Source organism: Salmo trutta, chromosome 1 (assembly GCF_901001165.1).
Source record: "Salmo trutta chromosome 1, fSalTru1.1, whole genome shotgun sequence".
NCBI lineage: Eukaryota > Metazoa > Chordata > Actinopteri > Salmoniformes > Salmonidae > Salmo > Salmo trutta.
This window is the reverse complement of record NC_042957.1, coordinates 74,606,821-74,625,532: the sequence shown is the minus strand read 5'-3', so window position 1 is coordinate 74,625,532 and position 18,712 is coordinate 74,606,821. Positions and strand designations below refer to the sequence as shown.

General features: G+C 40.5%; 1 protein-coding gene across 6 annotated transcripts in view; it reads left to right on the top strand.

Annotated features, from left to right (window-relative positions):
* Positions 1-18,712, top strand: part of LOC115207668 (B-cell receptor CD22-like) — a 63,211-nt gene that overhangs the window by 17,440 nt on the left and 27,059 nt on the right. For 4 of the 6 annotated variants that reach the window (XM_029775012.1, XM_029775003.1, XM_029774994.1 and 1 more), the window contains 2 exons: positions 17,530-17,788; positions 18,266-18,540. In XM_029775012.1, the coding sequence (XP_029630872.1) occupies positions 18,356-18,540 (185 nt within the window). In that variant the 5' untranslated portion in view covers positions 17,530-17,788; positions 18,266-18,355. Of the gene's footprint in view, positions 1-9,865; positions 9,988-16,572; positions 16,925-17,529; positions 17,789-18,265; positions 18,541-18,712 lie in introns of those variants that run through there. The other 2 variants (XR_003881036.1, XM_029775033.1) reach the window with 2 other exon arrangements.

Sequence of the window (18,712 nt, the reverse complement as noted above, 5' to 3'; positions counted from 1 at the left end):
AATAGGTCATTTTCAATTTTTTTATTTTGCTAATTAGGCTATATCATTTTAGCAATTTAATTCAATTTACTTTAGGGAAAGCTTAGCCTTATGGCCACGCCGCCTATGCCTTTTAATGTGGCAGAAACACAACCAGTCACGATCAGATTGTCAAACCAGACGCGCCTGTAGACTACCGGCACTTTGTCCACTCACAAAATAATGTCGGCATCCAAATCAACAGTGCACCATGCATCCGCAATTTGTTGAATTGAAAGATACATCTGTTACAAAACACCTACGTGTACTGCAATGACATGATGCGGTTGTCATTAGGTTTACACTTGTAGCCTGAACTGTTGCGTCCACTGTTGACCACCAGGGCCTCGGTCTCCGCCACGCATCTCCGCCTTGACAAAATGTATGTGTTCTCCTCAAACCACAACGCAATTTGAAACGTTTACCACCCTGTTTCCAGTCAAGTCGCGATCACAATTAATACATGTCCAAACAACGATAGGCTATTACACCATTAAATAACATTACTGCATGTCAGCCGCAATGTTATTTCATGGTGTAATAGCCTATCGTTGTTTGGACAAGTATTAATTGTAATCGGCTCACGTTTTACCGGTACCGCATACCCCCACTATTTATTTTTATAACCTTCATTTAACTAGGAAAGTCAGTTAATGAACACATTCTTATTCACAATGACGGCCTGCCAAAAGGCCTCCTGTGGGGATCGGGACCTGGGATTAGAAATAAGAAATAAATACAATATAAATATACGACAAAACACACATCACAACAAGAGAGACAAAAACACTACATAAAGAGAGACCTAAGACAACATAGCAAGGCAGCAACACATGACAAAACGGCATGGTAGCAACACAACATGACAACAACATAGTAGCAACAAAACATGGTACAAACATTATTGGGCAAGAAGGTAGAGACAACTATAATCACACAAAGCAGCCACAACTCTCAGTAAGATTGTCCGTGATTGTGTCTTTGAATGAAGAGATTGAGAGAACTGTTCAGTTTGAGAGAGGCAACATGTCACAAATCTTGCTGCTGTGATTGCACACTGTGGTCATTCACCCAGTAGATATGGGAGTTTATCAAAATTGGATTTGTTTACTAGTTCTTTGTGGGTCTGTGTAATCTGAGGGAAATCTGTGTCTCTAATATGGTCATACATTTGGCAGGAGGTTAGGAAGTGCAGCTCAGTTTCCACCTCACTTTGTGGGCAGTGTGCACATAGCCTGTCTTCTCTTGAGAGCCAGGTCTGCCTACGGCGGCCTTTCTCAATAGCAAGGCTATGCTCACTGAGTCTGTACACAGTCAAAGATTTCCTTAATTTTGAGTTAGTCACAGTGGTCAGGTATTCTGCCACTGTGTACTCTCTGTTTAGGGACAAATAGCATTCTAGTTTGCTCTTATTTTTTTGTAAATTCTTTCCAATTTGTCAAGTAGTTATTTTTTTGTTTTCTCATGATTTGGTTGAGTCTAATTGTGTTGCTGTCCTGGGGCTCTGTGGGGTCTGTTTGTGTTTGTGAACAGAGCCTCAGGACCAGCTTGCTTAGGGGGCTCTTCTCCAGGTTCATCTCTCTGTAGGTGATGGCTATGTAATGGAATGTTTGGGAATCGCTTCCTTTTAGGTGGTTGTAGAATTTAACGGCTCTTTTCTGGATTTTGATCATCAGCGGGTATTGGCCTAATTTTCCTCTGCGTGCATTATTTGGTGTTTTACATCGTACACTGGGGATATTTTTGTAGAATTCTGCATGCAGTCTCAATTTGGTGTTTGTCCCATTTGGTGAATTATTGGTTGGTGAGCGGACCCCAGACCTCACAACCATAAACGGCAATGGGTTCTATAACTGATTCACATTTTTTTTGCCAGATCCTAATTGGTATGTCGAATTTTATGTTCCTTTCGAAGGCATAGAATGCCCTTCTTGCCTTGTCTTTCAGATCGTTCACAGCTTTGTGGAAGTTACCTGTGGCGCTGATGTTTAGGCTGAGGGATGTATAGTTTGTGTGCTCTAGGGCAACCGTGTCTAGATGGAATTTGTATTTGTGGTCCTGGCAACTGGACCTTTTTTGGAACACCATAATTTTTCTCTTACTGAGATTTACTGTCAGGGCCCAGGTCTGGCAGAATCTGTGCAGAAGATCTAGGTGCTGCTGTAAGCCCTCCTTAGGCGAATACACATTTGTACACTTTCCCATAGGCTATTCAAGACATTTGTTAGAAAAGGTAATCGTTTCAATAACAATATAGCTTAAACCAATAGTGTCTTAATTGACTTACTGCATTTATTCTCATAATTGTAGGCTACTTGCTGATATATTATTTTAAATATTGTTGTTACAGTAGGCCTACCTACCGAATAACTTCATATGAGATTACTGACCACAGGGGATGTAATTAATAATAAGAAGTGTTGAATAATTTATTAGGCCTTGGGTAGAGCACAGCGCATAGAAGAGAACATAGCGCTGCAGAAAGGGGTGCTGGAAGTGATGCAGAGAAATTGAAATACATTTACCAAATTATATAATTAGGGTGAGTATTGGTAAAGTGGGACACTTTCTGAAAATTCGTTTTCCGGAACACTACAGAATCATCCCATTGTCCCATACTCTTCCCTGTGGCTCAGTTGGTAGAGCATGGTGTGAGCAACGCCATGGTTGTGGGTTCGATTCGCACGGGTGGCCAGTGCAAAAAAAATGAAGGATAAATTGGAGAGTATATGAGTAATTTCAATATAATAATGATAAACTTCAATTATTTATACAAATGTGTGGATTTGTGCAGGTGCGTGCGTGGGGGCCGCAGGTAGCCTAGTGGTTAGAGTGTTGGGCTAGTAACCAAAAGGTTGCTTAATCTAATCCCCGAACTGACAAGGTAAAAATCTGTCGTTGTTTTTTTATTTTACTAGGCAAGTCAGTTAAGAACACATTTTTATTTTCAACGACGGCCTCGGTTGCCTTGTTCAGGGGCAGAACGACAGAGTTTCACCTTGTCAGCTCGGGGACTCAATCTTGCAACCTTTCGGTTACAAGTCGGCCTCCCTGTGGCTCAGTTGGTAGAGCATGGTGTTTGCAATGGTGTTTGCAACGCTAGGGTTGTGGGTTCGATTCCCACGGGGGCCAGTACGAGAAAAAAAATGTATGAAATGAATTGCATTCACTACTGTAAGTCGCTCTGGATAAGCGCCTCTGCTAAATGACTAAAATGTACAAGTCCAACGTTCTAACCATAGGCTACCCGCAGTTAACTCACTTTTCCGGGGTAGGCCGTCATTGCAAATAAGAATTTGTTCTTAATTCACTTGCCTAGTTAAATTAAATGTATTTATGTGGAACATTAAGAATGTATGATTATTATCATTATTATTTTTATCATGTATTATTCTTATTATTATTGTTATCATGTATTATTATTGTCATGTATTGTGAGTATTATTATTATTATTATCATGTATTATTATTATTATGTATTATTATTATTATTATCATGTACTATTATTATTATTGTTATCATGTATTATTATTATTATGTATTATTATTATTATTATCATGTACTATTATTATTATTGTTATCATGTATTATTATTATTATGTATTATTATTATTATTATCATGTACTATTATTATTATTGTTATCATGTATTATTATTATTATGTATTATTATTATTATTATCATGTACTATTATTATTATTTTTATCATGTATTATTATTATCATCATACTTGATGATAATGCTATGATGTAGCCTATATGTAATTACAGCCTATAAATAAAATACAATGAACTTCATGTAGGACCTATCAGCTCTACATTCTCCACATGTCATACACTCTAATGATCATGTTGTAGAATTAAACCAGAAAGACATTACACCTCAACAATTTCAATAACTGTTTTATTGTCACCAGAGTCAAATACAACAAAATAAACGTTTTAGTCATCATGTATGTATGGTTATGAATATAGCTGGATTTTTTTCATGTTGGTGAGGTAATATCTAAATGCAGCTATAGGAGATTTGAGGAAAATGAAATTAAACATTTGATCCTATTTAGAAAATGTATTTCTGTTAAGAAAACTTGTATTTCATAATATTTGTTTTGCATTAAAATGGCCTAGAGGAGGTTCCCAGTTTTACAGTAAAAGGGTGTGCCAGTTTTACAGTAAAAGAGTGTGCCAGTTTGACAGTAGGTGGTTGACATACTGCGACAACTCTCAAAATTCTTCATTTAACTAGGCAAGTAATTTAAGGACAAATTCTTATTTACAATGACGGCCTACCGGGTAACAGCCTTGTTCAGGGGCAGAACGACCGATTTTTACATCATCGGCGCGGGGATTACGATTCAGCAACCTTTCGGTTACTGTCTCAATGCTCTAACCACTAGGCTACTTGCCACCCCAGGTAGTAAGAAAACCATTTACAGTCATTTTCATTGACAATTACACTGCAGAGCGGCTGGTGCTATGTTTCGCAAGATCACTTCATGATTAATTAGTAATCTACATAACACACCGAATATAATAGCATGATAATGTCAGGCTACTGTTTTAAGAACAAATTCATATTTACAATGACGGCCTAGGAACAGTGGGTTAACTGCCTTGTTCAGGGGCAAAACGACAGATGATTATCTTGTCAGCTTGGGGATTCGATATAGCAACTTCTCGGTTACTGGCCCAACCCTCCTGTGGTTACAGGTCTATTCTGAGTAGTGGTAGGTTCCATCTCAAAGCTGCAAAGCTGCAGCCAGACGTCATGAGCTCTTCCTGAAATGAGAACCTCCGTTACATTGCTAAACATTACATTCGATGTTGGTGAGATTTATGTCTCTTATGAACTTTCGAAATGAACTTTCGAAATGATCATAACATATGTTTTCTGACTGCAATGAGTGCAACAACACCCCAAAATATTAAGTGAAATCAAGCATAGGAAACAGTATTTGCCATTGATAATGTATTTAAATGTTCCCTGGCAAAGATCCCAAAGAGTGCCATTACTTGGAGTAATCTCTGAACGGTTTCAAAATGCCTACCTGTTGAATATCCTCGTCTTCAAGAAATAAATGTATAAAAGAGCATTGGTTGAAAGAGGACATTCATACTAGAGCGGAGTGGTACATTGAAAGAAATGTATTTAATGGAAAAATCACCCATAAAATAAATCTGAAGACAGATGTAGGCTAAACATCGGATGTAGGCTAAACAATGGATGTAGGCTAAACATCGGATGTAGGCTAAACATCGGATGTAGGCTAAACATCGGATGTAGGCTAAACAATGGATGTAGGCTAAACATCGGATGTAGGCTAAACAATGGATGTAGGCTAAACATCGGATGTAGGCTAAACAATGGATGTAGGCTAAACATCGGATGTAGGCTAAACATCGGATGTAGGCTAAACATCGGATGTAGGCTAAACAATGGATGTAGGCTAAACATCGGATGTAGGCTAAACATCGGATGTAGGCTAAACATCGGATGTAGGCTAAACAATGGATGTAGGCTAAACAGCGGATGTAGGCTAAACATCGGATGTAGGCTAAACAATGGATGTAGGCTAAACATCGGATGTAGGCTAAACAATGGATGTAGGCTAAACATCGGATGTAGGCTAAACAATGGATGTAGGCTAAACATCGGATGTAGGCTAAACATCGGATGTAGGCTAAACAATGGATGTAGGCTAAACATCGGATGTTGGCTAAACAATGGATGTAGGCTAAACATCGGATGTAGGCTAAACATCGGATGTAGGCTAAACAATGGATGTAGGCTAAACATCGGATGGAGACTAAACATCGGATGTAGGCTAAACAATGGAAGTAGGCTAAACATCGGATGTAGGCTAAACAATGGATGTAGGCTAAACATCGGATGTAGGCTAAACAATGGATGTAGGCTAAACAATGGATGTAGGCTAAACAATGGATGTAGGCTAAACATCGGATGTAGGCTAAACATCGGATGTAGGCTAAACATCGGATGTAGGCTAAACATCGGATGTAGGCTAAACATCGGATGTAGGCTAAACATCGGATGTAGGCTAAACAATGGATGTAGGCTAAACATCGGATGTAGGCTAAACATCGGATGTAGGCTAAACAATGGATGTAGGCTAAACAATGGATGTAGGCTAAACAATGGATGTAGGCTAAACAATGGATCCACTCCTTGAAATATATTATTGTGTAGACATGACTTATTAGTCTTATTAAAGCAACCAAACATTTGTTTGTTATATTTTATTTTTTGCATTTATTTCACTATTACTTTAGTTTCTAAATTCTATAGTTATATTGTTTGTTGTATAGCCTGTTGGTATCTCAGACGACCAGAACCTTATTAATAATCACCATACTTACGTCACAAACAATAATTATACTAGTTGACTGCACGGACATATTCTAGGCTACTGACACTCACTCCGCGGTGGTCGTGAATGGATATGAGGGCTGGACACGCCGCGACCCAGACCATACTCACACATACTAATTCCTCGTTCCGGTGCTATCGGAGTTCTCAGAAATTCCTACTTCCGACTGGGAAATTTCACTTGAATGACCCTCCAAATAGGAATTACAATTGGGAAATTAGAAAATGATGTTGCCAATCTTATTGGTTTAAGAATAGTTCCGACTTCAAAAGCACTTGAACACAATCATGTCGGAGTTACAACTTCCCATTTTCCCATGACAATGTGAAGCCAGCATCATTGAAGTGCTAGTCGCTACTAGGAAACTTACATTTCTGACTTGTTAACTGGTTGAACGCGTTACAGTAGCCTAAGTATATAACATGATTAACATGACCGTAATAATAATCATTAAACGGCCTTGGAAGTGCCATAAGTGTAAGCCAACAATTCATTATTTACATTAACCTGTTTAACATGTAATACATGCATTATGAAGAAAATCATGCACTGTTGCCGACACGAAAAAAGGGCCTTTCTGATTACAGGTGCACCAGTATCCCAAAGTATTAAGCGAAATGCAGCATAGAAAACAGCACTGGCATTAATAAATAAAAAAATCCCAGGAATTAAGTCGCACGTAAATGTGTGTCTTTTCTCACAAATTCTGTTCAGCAAGTTTAAAACACTACAAATAAGCATACAACTACACATTTTAAAACAGGTTAAATGAAGACAACATTTCTGTATATTCATAACGTTGAATTGGCCATTTAGAACAAAAATTAAATATAAACTATCGCGTCTATTTGGTTGTTCCAAAGACTTTTGTGTAGCTGGTTAAATGTGTTTCTTTTCGCACGAATTAAGCCACACAAAAACGCACAAAATTAGCTGAAATGCATTATGTACATATATGCAAGAATTGAATCTGAGATTGTGTTGTGCCTACACATACTGTAAGTGGCTAAAGGAAAATGTTTTATGTTTTAAATCCTAAAACACCAAATTATGCTTACTTTATTATACATTAGGCCATTATCACTGTCAATCCCGAATGATAATTATTCACGTCTTACAGGTGAAACGTCCATGCTGCATGACGTCAACCATTTGATCCCAATCAGTTTCATGGTAATATGCATTTCGATCTTATTGAGTGATGTAAATAAGGGTGGCTAACCAGACTGAGAGCACATGGAGTTAAACAGCCACCACATGAGAAATACAATCCATCATTTCAGCACAATCATCCTAAATTGTCATAAGAAATTACATTATGTAGCCCGACATTATCATGCTATTAAATTCTGTTTGTTATGTAGATTACTAATTAATAATGAAGTGATCTTGCGAGACATGGCACCATTCTGAGAAGTTTGGAGCGTCGCTCTGCTGTGCACCTGCAGCACCACAATCCTAATTATAACCGTTGGAAGACTTCGGGAGTTTCATGTCACCACCGCTCTATGAACTAAGAGGCGCATTCGGTTCCTTTTTTTTACACCATTGCAGGAACGAAAAAGATTCGGGTCTGTGATGTCCATGCTAAAGCAATATACATTTGTTGTCCAAACAATTTCTCCGCGATTGTATTTTTAAATATTGCGATATGCCTGGCTTGGTTTCTCTGCTTTTCACAGGAAGCGAGAGACACACGTCACTGTACGTTTCACTACATTTTGCCCCTTAGGGTGGGGGAACATGTAGGGCAGCCAGGCACAGCCTTTTAGGTTCTAGATAGCAGCTTTCCCCCCCCCCTAAGAGTATAGGAAGAAAACAGAAACACGTGTACTGCCAGTTCCTTAATATGTTGGCTCTATATGTGATAGCAATGAACACTTAGGAGTGACAGACCGACACAGTGACAGAAGAGAGACTGCACAACAGGAAATCAACAGGAACAGTTATAGTTGTTGGGCTGTTGTGGTCATTAAATTTTGTTAGCAGGTGATTGTCATTCCAAAAACTGCTGGTCTCATGGTAACTGACAGTTAATTAACATAAACAGGTTTAGCGTCTCCTGGCTTCAACACATCTTACAAGGCACTGATGCAGACCTTTGGAATATCTACATTTTAAAAAGACTAATCCATTTGATATAGCTCACACCATCACAATCAATATTTTACTTATTTTAGACAGGTCTAAAGAAATATTGTATATACTGAACAATTGAACATAGTTAACTTAAATAGAAATTATATTTTTCCCCAAACGATTTAAGGGAGTGCGCACATGCAGCTATTCTGTGTTGAGCGGTTAACGAATAAACATGTCCTCCTATATGCTTCATTTAGAGTTACGTATCCAACGTTAGTTGTGATGCACATGTTTTGAGGTCTAATATATTAAGGCTGCATGATGAGACGAATGATTTGAAAAAGGGAAGGCTCTGAGGGAAGGCTCTGCTCTCTGTTGTGCTGGCTCTTTGTTGTGCAGTCTAGAATTCACATGTTGGCATGCATTTTACAATATTGTCACGCTATATTCTCAATTTAATCTTTACGTATAGCCTACTAATATATGTGTATATACTTTTGATTTAGAATGGCCGAAAAAGCAAGCTTTGTTTTGTTGCGCAACGGTGATGTGTCTAAACCTTCAGGGTGGGGTTTTTGTTCAGGTTTTTGTTGTCTTGTTCCATTTCCTCCGTGGTCACATCCTCACCCTCTTTCACACTACACAGTCAATTTATCACACAAGGTAAGAATCTTCCCTTAATAATTACAATAGATTCGTTTTGGAGTAACATTTGGAGTAAATCTTTGTTGAACCTATTTCTGGTGGAACATAAAGTCAAGTGTACTTGACAATTTATCAAACTGGAATGGATTTGAAATACTTTAAAGCTTCAAAGATAGATTTAGGAAACATGTCATACTCTAAAATGGTGTATAAACATACCTAGTGCTTTATGTGACATTTGGCATTTTACCCTACAGCAGATATGATGTCACCCTTTATACACCATTTATAAAGTATGAAATACACTTAGATGATTTGTGAAGCATTTATGTAGTACTTATGAAGCCTTTATGTATGCTTTATAAAGCCTTTATAAGTTGTACTTTGTTTAATGTGGGACCCTAATATGTTCATGAGTTCACTCATGTTCCATAGATTGAGATTGAGAGAAAGAAATGGGGTGCATTTGCTTCAATGGGAGGAGAGAAGATAGGGACACTACCACTTTCTCCAAAGATAGTAGTTTGTCTTGGGGAAGAAAAAAGGGGTACACTGAAGGGAGGATAGCAGAGGACAGCAGTCTCATCGGTGGAGAAACGCCCTGTCAACAAAGGTGAGACCGATTTCAATGAAATGTTTGAGGTCAGAGTTTTACCTTGTGTTGTAGTAGCAGGGTAAGGACACAGGGTTACCTCTATCTCCTATCTCTGTCTCTCTCCCCCTGCACAGACCAACCTACAATCCCCAGTCTACCATCACAGCTCAGGGTGGAAGCATTGTAATTGCCCCAGAGATAAACTCCACAGTAGGAGGTGACATCAACATCAACGTTCTGCAGTTTCAGAACAAAGGTAAAAGTTTATAACTCTTCCACTTTCTATAAATAGCTATGAGGAAAAAGTATTGGGGCGACAGGTAGCCTAGTGGTTAGAGTGTAGGGCCAGTAACCAAAAGGTTGGTGGATCAAAACCCTGGGCTGACAAGGTAAAAATCTGTTGTTCTGAACAAGGCAGTTAACCCACTGTTCCTAGGCTGTTATTGCAAATAGGAATTTGTTCTTAACTGACTTGCAGTTCAAATTTGCATACTGATAAAGCCAATAGCAGGAAACCTTCACATTGTTTCCTGTGTGTGTGAAAGAGAAGTTAAATTCTCTCTCTTTCTCAATTCAAAGGGCATGAGAAACATATCTTTACAATGCCAAAGCAAGTGAAATAAACAGTAAACATTACACTCACAAAAGAATAAAGACATTTCAATTGTCATTATGTCTCTATGCAGTGTTGTGATGGTGTGCAAATAGTTGAAGTACAAAAGGGAAAATAAATAAACATAAATATAGATTGTATTTACAATGGTGTTTGTTCTTCACTGGTTGCCCTTTTCTTGTGACAACAGGTCACACATCTTGCTGCTGTGATGGCATCAAAATTGGATTTGTTTACTAGTTCTTTGTGGGTCTGTGTAATCTGAGGGAAATCTGTGTCTCTAATATGGTCATACATTTGGCAGGAGGTTAGGAAGTGCAGCTCAGTTTCCAACTCATTTTGTGGGCAGTGTGCACATACACTGTCTTCTCTTGAGAGCCAGGTCTGCTTTCGGCGGGCTTTCTCAAATCCAATACAATTTTATTGGTCACATACACATGGTTAGCAGATGTTAATGCAAGTGTAGTGAAATGCTTGTGCTTCTAGATCCAACAGTGCAGTAATATCTAATATCTAAGAAGTAATATAACAATTCCCAACAACTACCTAATACACAGAAATCTAACGGGGTGAATGAGAATTTGTACATATAAGTACAGTATATGGATGAGTGATGGCCGAGTGGCATAGGAAAAGTGCAGTAGATGGTATAAAATACTGTATATACATGTGATATGAGTAATGTAAGATATGTAAACATTATTAAAGTGGCATTATTTAAAGTGGCATTGTTTAAAGTGACTAGGGATCCATTTATTAAAGTGTCCAGTGATTGGGTCTCAATGTAGGCAGCAGCCTCTCTGAGTTAGTGATACTTTTTTAAATATATATTTTTTATCACCTTTATTTAACCAGGTAGGCTAGTTGAGAACAAGTTCTCATTTACAACTGCGATCTGGCCAAGATAAAGCAAAGCAGTGTGACACAAATAACAACATAGAGTTACACATGGAATAAACAAGCGTACAGTCAATAACACAATAGAAAACAAAAGAAAGTCTATATACAGTGTGTGCAAATGGCGTGAGGAGGTAAGGCAATAAATAGGCCATAGTAGCGAGGTAATTATAATTTAGCAAATTATCACTGGAGTGATAGATGTGAAGATGATGATGTGCAAGTAGAAGTACTGGTGTGCAAAAGAGCAGAAAAGTAAATAAAAACAATATGGGGATGAGGTAGGTAGATTGGGTGGGCTATTTGCTGCTCAGATAGCTGATGTTTAAAGTTAGTGAGGGAAATATAAGTCTCCAGTTTCAGCGATTTTTGCAATTCGTTCCAGTCATTGGTAGCAGAGAACTGGAAGGAAAGGCGGCCAAAGGGGGTGTTAGCTTTGGGGGTGACCAGTGAGATATACCTGCTGAAGCGTGTGCTACGGGTGGGTGTTGCTGTTTGCTGTTTAGCAGTCTGATGGCCTTTAGATAGAACCTGTTTCTCATTCTCTCGGTCCCAGCTTGGATGCACCTGTACTGACCTCGCCTTCTGGATGATAGCGGTGTGAACAGGCAGTGGCTCGGGTGGCTGTTGTCCTTGATGATCTTTTTGGCCTTCCTGTGACATCGTGTGCTGTAGGTGTCCTGGAGGGCAGGTAGTTTGCCCCTGGTGATGCGTTGTGCAGACCGCACTACCCTCTGGAGAGCCTTGCGGTTGAGGGTGGTACAGTTGCCGTACCAGGCTGTGATACAGCTCGACAGGATGCTCTCGATTGTGCATCTGTAAAGGTTTGTCAGGGTTTTGGGTGACAAGCCAAATTTCTTCAGCCTCCTGAAGTTGAAGAGGCGATATTGCGCCTTCTTCAACACACTGTCTGTGTGGGTGGACCATTTCAGTTGGTCTGTGATGTGTACGCCCAGGAACTTAAAACTTTCCACCTTCTCCAAAGCTGTCCCTTTGATGTGGATATGGGGGGGCTCCCTCTGCTGTTTCCTGAAGTCCATGATCATCTCCTTTGTTTTGTTGACGTTGAGTGAGAGGTTGTTTTCCTGACACCACACTCCGAGTGCCCTCACCTCCTCCCTGTAGGCTGTCTCGTCGTTGTTGGTCATCAAGCCCACTACTGTTGTGTCGTATGCAAACTTGATGATTGAGTTGGAGGCGTGCATGGCCACGCAGTCGTGGGTGAACAGGGAGTACAGGAGAGGGCTGAGCACACACCCTTGTGGGGCCCCAGTGTTGAGGGTCAGCGAAGTGGAGATGTTGTTTCCTACCTTCACCACCTGGGGGGCGGCCCGTCAGAAAGTCCAGGACCCAGTTGCACGGGGAGGGGCTGAGACCCAGGGCCTCCAGCTTGATGATGAGCTTGGAGGGTACTATGGTGTTGAATGCTGAGCTGTAGTCAATGAACAGCATTCTTACATAAGTATTCCTTTTGTCCAGATGGGATAGGGCAGTGTGTAGTGCGATGGCGATTGCGTCATCTGTGGACCTGTTGGGGCGGTATGCAAACTGAAGTGGGTCTAGGGTGGCCGGTAATGTAGAGGTGATATGATCCTTGACTAGCCTCTCAAAGCACTTCATGATGACAGAAGTGAGTGCTACGGGGCAGTAGTCATTTAGTTCAGTTATCTTTGCCTTCTTGGGTACAGGAACAATGGTAGCCATCTTGAAGCATATGGGGACAACAGACTGGGATAGGGAGCGATTAAATATGTCTGTAAACACACCAACCAGCTGGTCTTTGCATGCTCTGAGGACGTGGCTAGGGATGCTGTCTGGGCCTGCAGCCTTGCGAGGGTTAACATGTTTAAATATTTCACTCACGTCAGCCACTTAGGAGGAGGGGGGGGACGCAGTCTTTGTTAGCGAGCCGCGACGATGGCACTGTATCCTCAAAGAGGGAAAATAAGGTGTTTAATTTGTCTGGAAGCGTGACAGCGGTATCCGTGACATGGCTGCTTTTGTAGTCCGTGATTTCCTGTAGACCCTGCCACATACGCCTTGTGTCTGAGCCGTTGAATTGCGACTCCACCTTGTCCCTGTAGCTGCATTTCGCTTGTTTGATTGCCTTGCGGAGGGAATAACTACACTGTTTATATTCAGCCATATTACCAGACCTCTTTCCATGGTTAAATGCGATAGATCGAGCTTTCAGTTTTTCGCAAATGCCGCCATCCATCCACGGTTTCTGGTTAAGGTAGGTTTTATTAGTCACCATGGGTACGACATCTCCAATGCACTTATTTATAAAACGCACTCACCGTGTCAGCGTATAGATCAATGTCGTTCTCAGAGACTGACTGGAACATATTCCAGTCCGCGTGATCAAAACAATCTTGAAGCGTGGCTTCCGATTAGTCAGACAAGTGTTGAATGGTTCTCGTCACTGATACGTCCTGTTTGAGTTTCTGCCTATAAGCCGGGACGAGCAAGATGGCGTCAGGGTCGGATTTGCCAAAGGGGGGGCAGGAGAGGGCTTTGTATGCATCACGGAAGTTAGAGTAGCAGTGGTCTAGGGTATTAGCCCTATTTGTCGTGCAATCAATATGCTGATAAAAGTTAGGTAACATTGATCTCAATTTGCTTTGTTAAAATCCCCAGCTACAATAAATGCAGCCTCCGGGTATATAGTTTCCAGTTTACATAGAGTCCAGTGAAGTTCCTTGAGGGCCGTCTTGGTGTTCACTTGAGAGGGGATGTACACAGCTGTGACTATAACTGACGAGAATTCTCTTGGTAGGTAGAATGGCCTGCATTTGATTGTAAGGAATTCTAAGTCGGGTAAGCAGAAGGACTTGAGTTCCTGTGTGTTGTTATGATCACACCATGAGTTGTTAATCATAAAGCATACACCCCCGCCCATCCTCTTCCCAGAGGGGTGTTTATCTCTGTTGGCGCGATGCATGGAGAAACCCGGTGGGTGGACTGATTCCGACAACATATCCCAAGAGAGCCTTGTTTCAGTGAAACAGAGAATGTTAGTCTCTGATGTCTCTCTGGAAGGCAACCCTTACTCGAATTTCACCTACCTTGTTGTCAAGAGACTCAAAGAATCAACAGAATTTAACGGCTCTTTTCTGGATTTTGATAATTAGCGGGTATCGACCTAATTCTGCTCTCCATGCATTATTTGGTGTTTTACGTTGTTCACTGGGGATATTTTTGCAAAATTCTGCATGCAGAGTCTCAATTTGGTGTTTGTCCCATTTTGTGAATTCTTGGTTAGCGAGTGGACACCACACCTCACAACCATAAAGGGCAATGGGTTCTTTAACCTCTATGGGCTAGGTGGGACGCTTGCGTCCCACCTACTCAACAGCCAGTGTAATCCCGTGGCGCAATATTCAAATACCTTAGAAATGCTATTACTTAAATTTCTCAAACATATGACTATTTTACACCATTTTAAAGACAAGACTCTCGTTAATCTAACCACACTGTCCGATTTCAAAAAGGCTTTACAACGAAAGCAAAACATTAGATTATGTCAGCAGAGTACCCAGCCAGAAATAATCAGACACCCATTTTTCAAGCTAGCATATAATGTCACATAAACCCAAACCACAGCTAAATGCAGCACTAACCTTTGATGATCTTCATCAGATGACAATCCTAGGACATTATGTTATACAATACATGCATGTTTTGTTCAATCAAGTTCATATTTATATCAAAAACCAGCTTTTTACATTAGCATGTGACTAGCATGTGACTAGCATTCCCACCGAACACTTCCGGTGAATTTACTAAATTACTCACGATAAACGTTCACAAAAAACATAACAATTATTTTAAGAATTATAGATACAGAACTCCTTTATGCACTCGCTATGTCCGATTTTAAAATAGCTTTTCGGTGAAAGCACATTTTGCAATATTCTGAGTAGATAGCCCGGCCATCACAGGCTAGCTATTTTGACACCCACCAAGTGTGGTACTCACCAAACTCCGATTTACTATTAGAAAAGTTTGATTACCTTTGCTGTTCTTCATCAGAATGCACTCCCAGAACTTCTACTTCAATAACAAATGTTGGTTTGGTTCCAAATAATCCATAGTTATAATCAAATAGCGGCGTTTTGTTCGTGCGTTCAAGACACTATCCGAAGGGTAAAGAAGGGTGACGCGCCCGACGCGTTTCGTGACAAAACATTTCAAAATGTTCCATTACCGTACTTCGAAGCATGTCAAACGCTGTTTAAAATCAATTTTTATGCGATTTTTCTCATAAAAAAGCGATAATATTCCGACCGGGAGTCGTTGTTTTCGTTCAAAGAGAGAGAAAGTAAACATGGTGTCGGCTCGTGCACGCGCCTCCAGTCTCATTGTCCTCAGATCGACCACTATCCAAATGCGCTAATGTTTTTCAGCCATGGCCTGCAAAGCCACCATTCATCGTTCTGGCGCCTTCTGAGAGCCTATGGGAGCGTTAGAAAATGTCACGTTATGCCAGAGATCCCCTGTTTTGGTTAGAGATGATCAAGAAGGCCAGGAAATAGTCAGAGAGAGCGCTTCCTGTTTGGAATCTTCTCAGGTTTTGGCCTGCCAAATGAGTTCTGTTATACTCACAGACACCATTCAAACAGTTTTAGAAACTTTAGGGTGTTTTCTATCCAAATCAAACAATTATATGCCTATTCTAGTTACTAGGCAGTAGTAGTAACCAGATTAAATCGGGTACGTTTTTTATCCGGCCGTGCAAATACTGCCCCCTATCCCCAACAGGATAACTGATTCACATCTTTTTTGCCAGATCCTAATTGGTATGTCAAATTTTATGTTCCTTTTGACGGCATAGAAGGCCCTTCTTGCCTTGTCTCTCAGAACGTTCACAGCTTTGTGGAAGTTACTTGTGGTGCTGATGTTTAGGCCGAGGTATGTATAGTTTGTGTGCTCTAGGGCAACCGTGTCTAGATGGAATTTGTATTTGTGGTCCTGGCCACTGGACCTTTTTTTGGAACATCATTATTTTTGTCTTACTGAGATTTACTGTCAGGGCCCAGGTCTGGCAGAATCTGTGCATAAGATCTAGGTGCTGCTGTAGGCCCTCTTTGGTTGGGGACAGAAGTACCAGATCAGCAGCAAACATAGACATTTGACTTCAGATTCTAGGAGGGTGAGGCCAGGTGCTGCAGACTTTTCTAGTGCCCTCGCCTATATGTTGAAGCGGGTGGGGATTAAGCTGCCTCCCTGTCTCACCCCCGGCCCTTTGGAAAGAATTGTATGTGATTTTGCCATTTTTTTTTGTTTGTGTACATGGATTTTATAATGTTGCTCTCTCTCTTCCTACAGTGAGGTGTCCATGTAACCTGTCCCCAGTGTGAAGAGAGACCCAGAGCACATCGGGGAACACTGTCATCCAGTTGTTAATAAATCATTGACAATCATCTTCTAATTCTTTTCATGTTATTACATCAAGGAGAGAACATAAACATTCAATAAAATTCACAAGTTGATTTAAAACCTATTTAATCCTTTCTCATTCTTGACAGATTTGTCCAAAATTGTGACACAAAAAAACAATTTTTTTCTTTCCATGCGTTTATGGCAGTGTTGCTTGTCGATGTATGGCTTCTGGTGAGGGGAAAACAGTTTTAGAGGGCATGTCCTCTAAAACTGGTTATAACTCCAGTTCTGTTTGTGATATTAAGATTCTAACACAGTGTGTTATAAAAGAAAAGTCAAGGACGGAGGAGGGCATGACTTTAAAAAATGAGCAGTCAAAATGAGTGCTTTAACGCAAATCAATTCATAACATTTTTGACATGTGTTTTTATGGATTTTTTGTTGTTGTTATTCTGTCTCTCACTGTTCAAATAAACCTACCATTAAAATTATAGACTGATAATTTCTTTGTCAGTGGGCAAATGTACAAAATCAGCAGGGGATCAAATACTTTTTTCCGTCACTGTCAGGCCACGGCATGAATTCATCCACATGAATACAGATAAAATCGTATTATCTATTCATCATTGTCCGTTTTTGTCCGTCAAATATTCAACTCAAGGCAGCTATTTTTTGACTGACAATCATCTCCTCTGTCCGTCATCCATCAGCAAATGACTACCGTTGAAAAAAACATTGGCTTCATCTGTAATTTTAAGAAAACAATAAAAGAGTATCTTCTGGAAGCTTTGGGAGGAGAATGTATTATGCTTTATGTTACTGTCTGTTATTTTGCTGGATTGACTTGATCGATTAAAGCTATTTTGTTTGAAATCAAATCGAGATGACCCCCACTCTACCCAGGGCTCCATGTTGATTTGACCCCTGACCAAGTTGTGGACGGCGAGTGGGCCGTCCTGACCTGTGGCTCCTACTTCATCAGAGAGAATCCCACCTACACCTGGTACAGGGACACAACCTTTGACCTACACCAACAAGGTCAAGGTTATGGCCAACTACCTGGAACTAGACCCGGTAGGCAGGGAGGATGCAGGCAGCTACTCCTGTGCGGTGAGCGGCAGAGAGGATTCCCCTGGTCCGGCAGTGATCCTTGTAGTGGGATGTGAGTAGAGTGCTTAGAGAGGATATTAGAAATGTATGCATTTCATCTGTTTATGTCCCTATCAAATCATCTATTGATTCTGAGAGTCAGCAACCCAAATATGGCTTTGTTTACTGACCTACATCTTAGCATTCGTTTGAAAAACAACAAAGGGGTATACTAAAGGTAACTTTGATAAACAACCAGAAATAACCATTGATTTTATGATTCATTAAGAAAGCTAGACATCAATCTGTGTTGTTGGTTGTTCAGTCAATTAGACCATGCCCATTTCAAGCTTTTTCATTGAAGAAAAATATTTAGGCAAGTTAGCTGGCTAACTCATTGACCCTGCTTCGTAGTAACCCCCTCTGGAGTGGAAGGACCCCAGTCAGCATGCTCTAAATAACATGCCATAAACAGCTCAATGTCACCACAACGTCAGCTGTGGGTGTTAATCTAGAGGTTACAAACTGTCTTCATCGTTTTCTCCTCCAGACTTCCCAGAGAACACCTCAGTGTCAGTCACAGTCAGTTGCTCTGGTGAAATAGTGAAGGGCAGATCAGTGACTCTGACCGGCAGCAGTGATGCCAAGCCACCAGTGGATAAATACACCTGGTACAAGAAGAATGAAGAACGGACGGGGTTCTCAGAAACAGGATCAGGGCAGAGTTACATCATCCTTAACATCAGCAATGAGGACAGTGGGCAGTACTTCTGTAAGGCTGAGAATCAATACGGACCACTTGACTCTGCACTCTCAGTATAGCAGGTAAGATATCCATTTAATTAATATTGTCGGTCTAACAAATGTCAGATGGGCTGGTTTATATTTCTCCTAGTGGGCCGTTCTACATGATCATTATTAAATGTCAGATGGGCTGGTTTATATTTCTCCTAGTGGGCCGTTCTACATGATCATTATTAAATGTCAGATGGGCTGG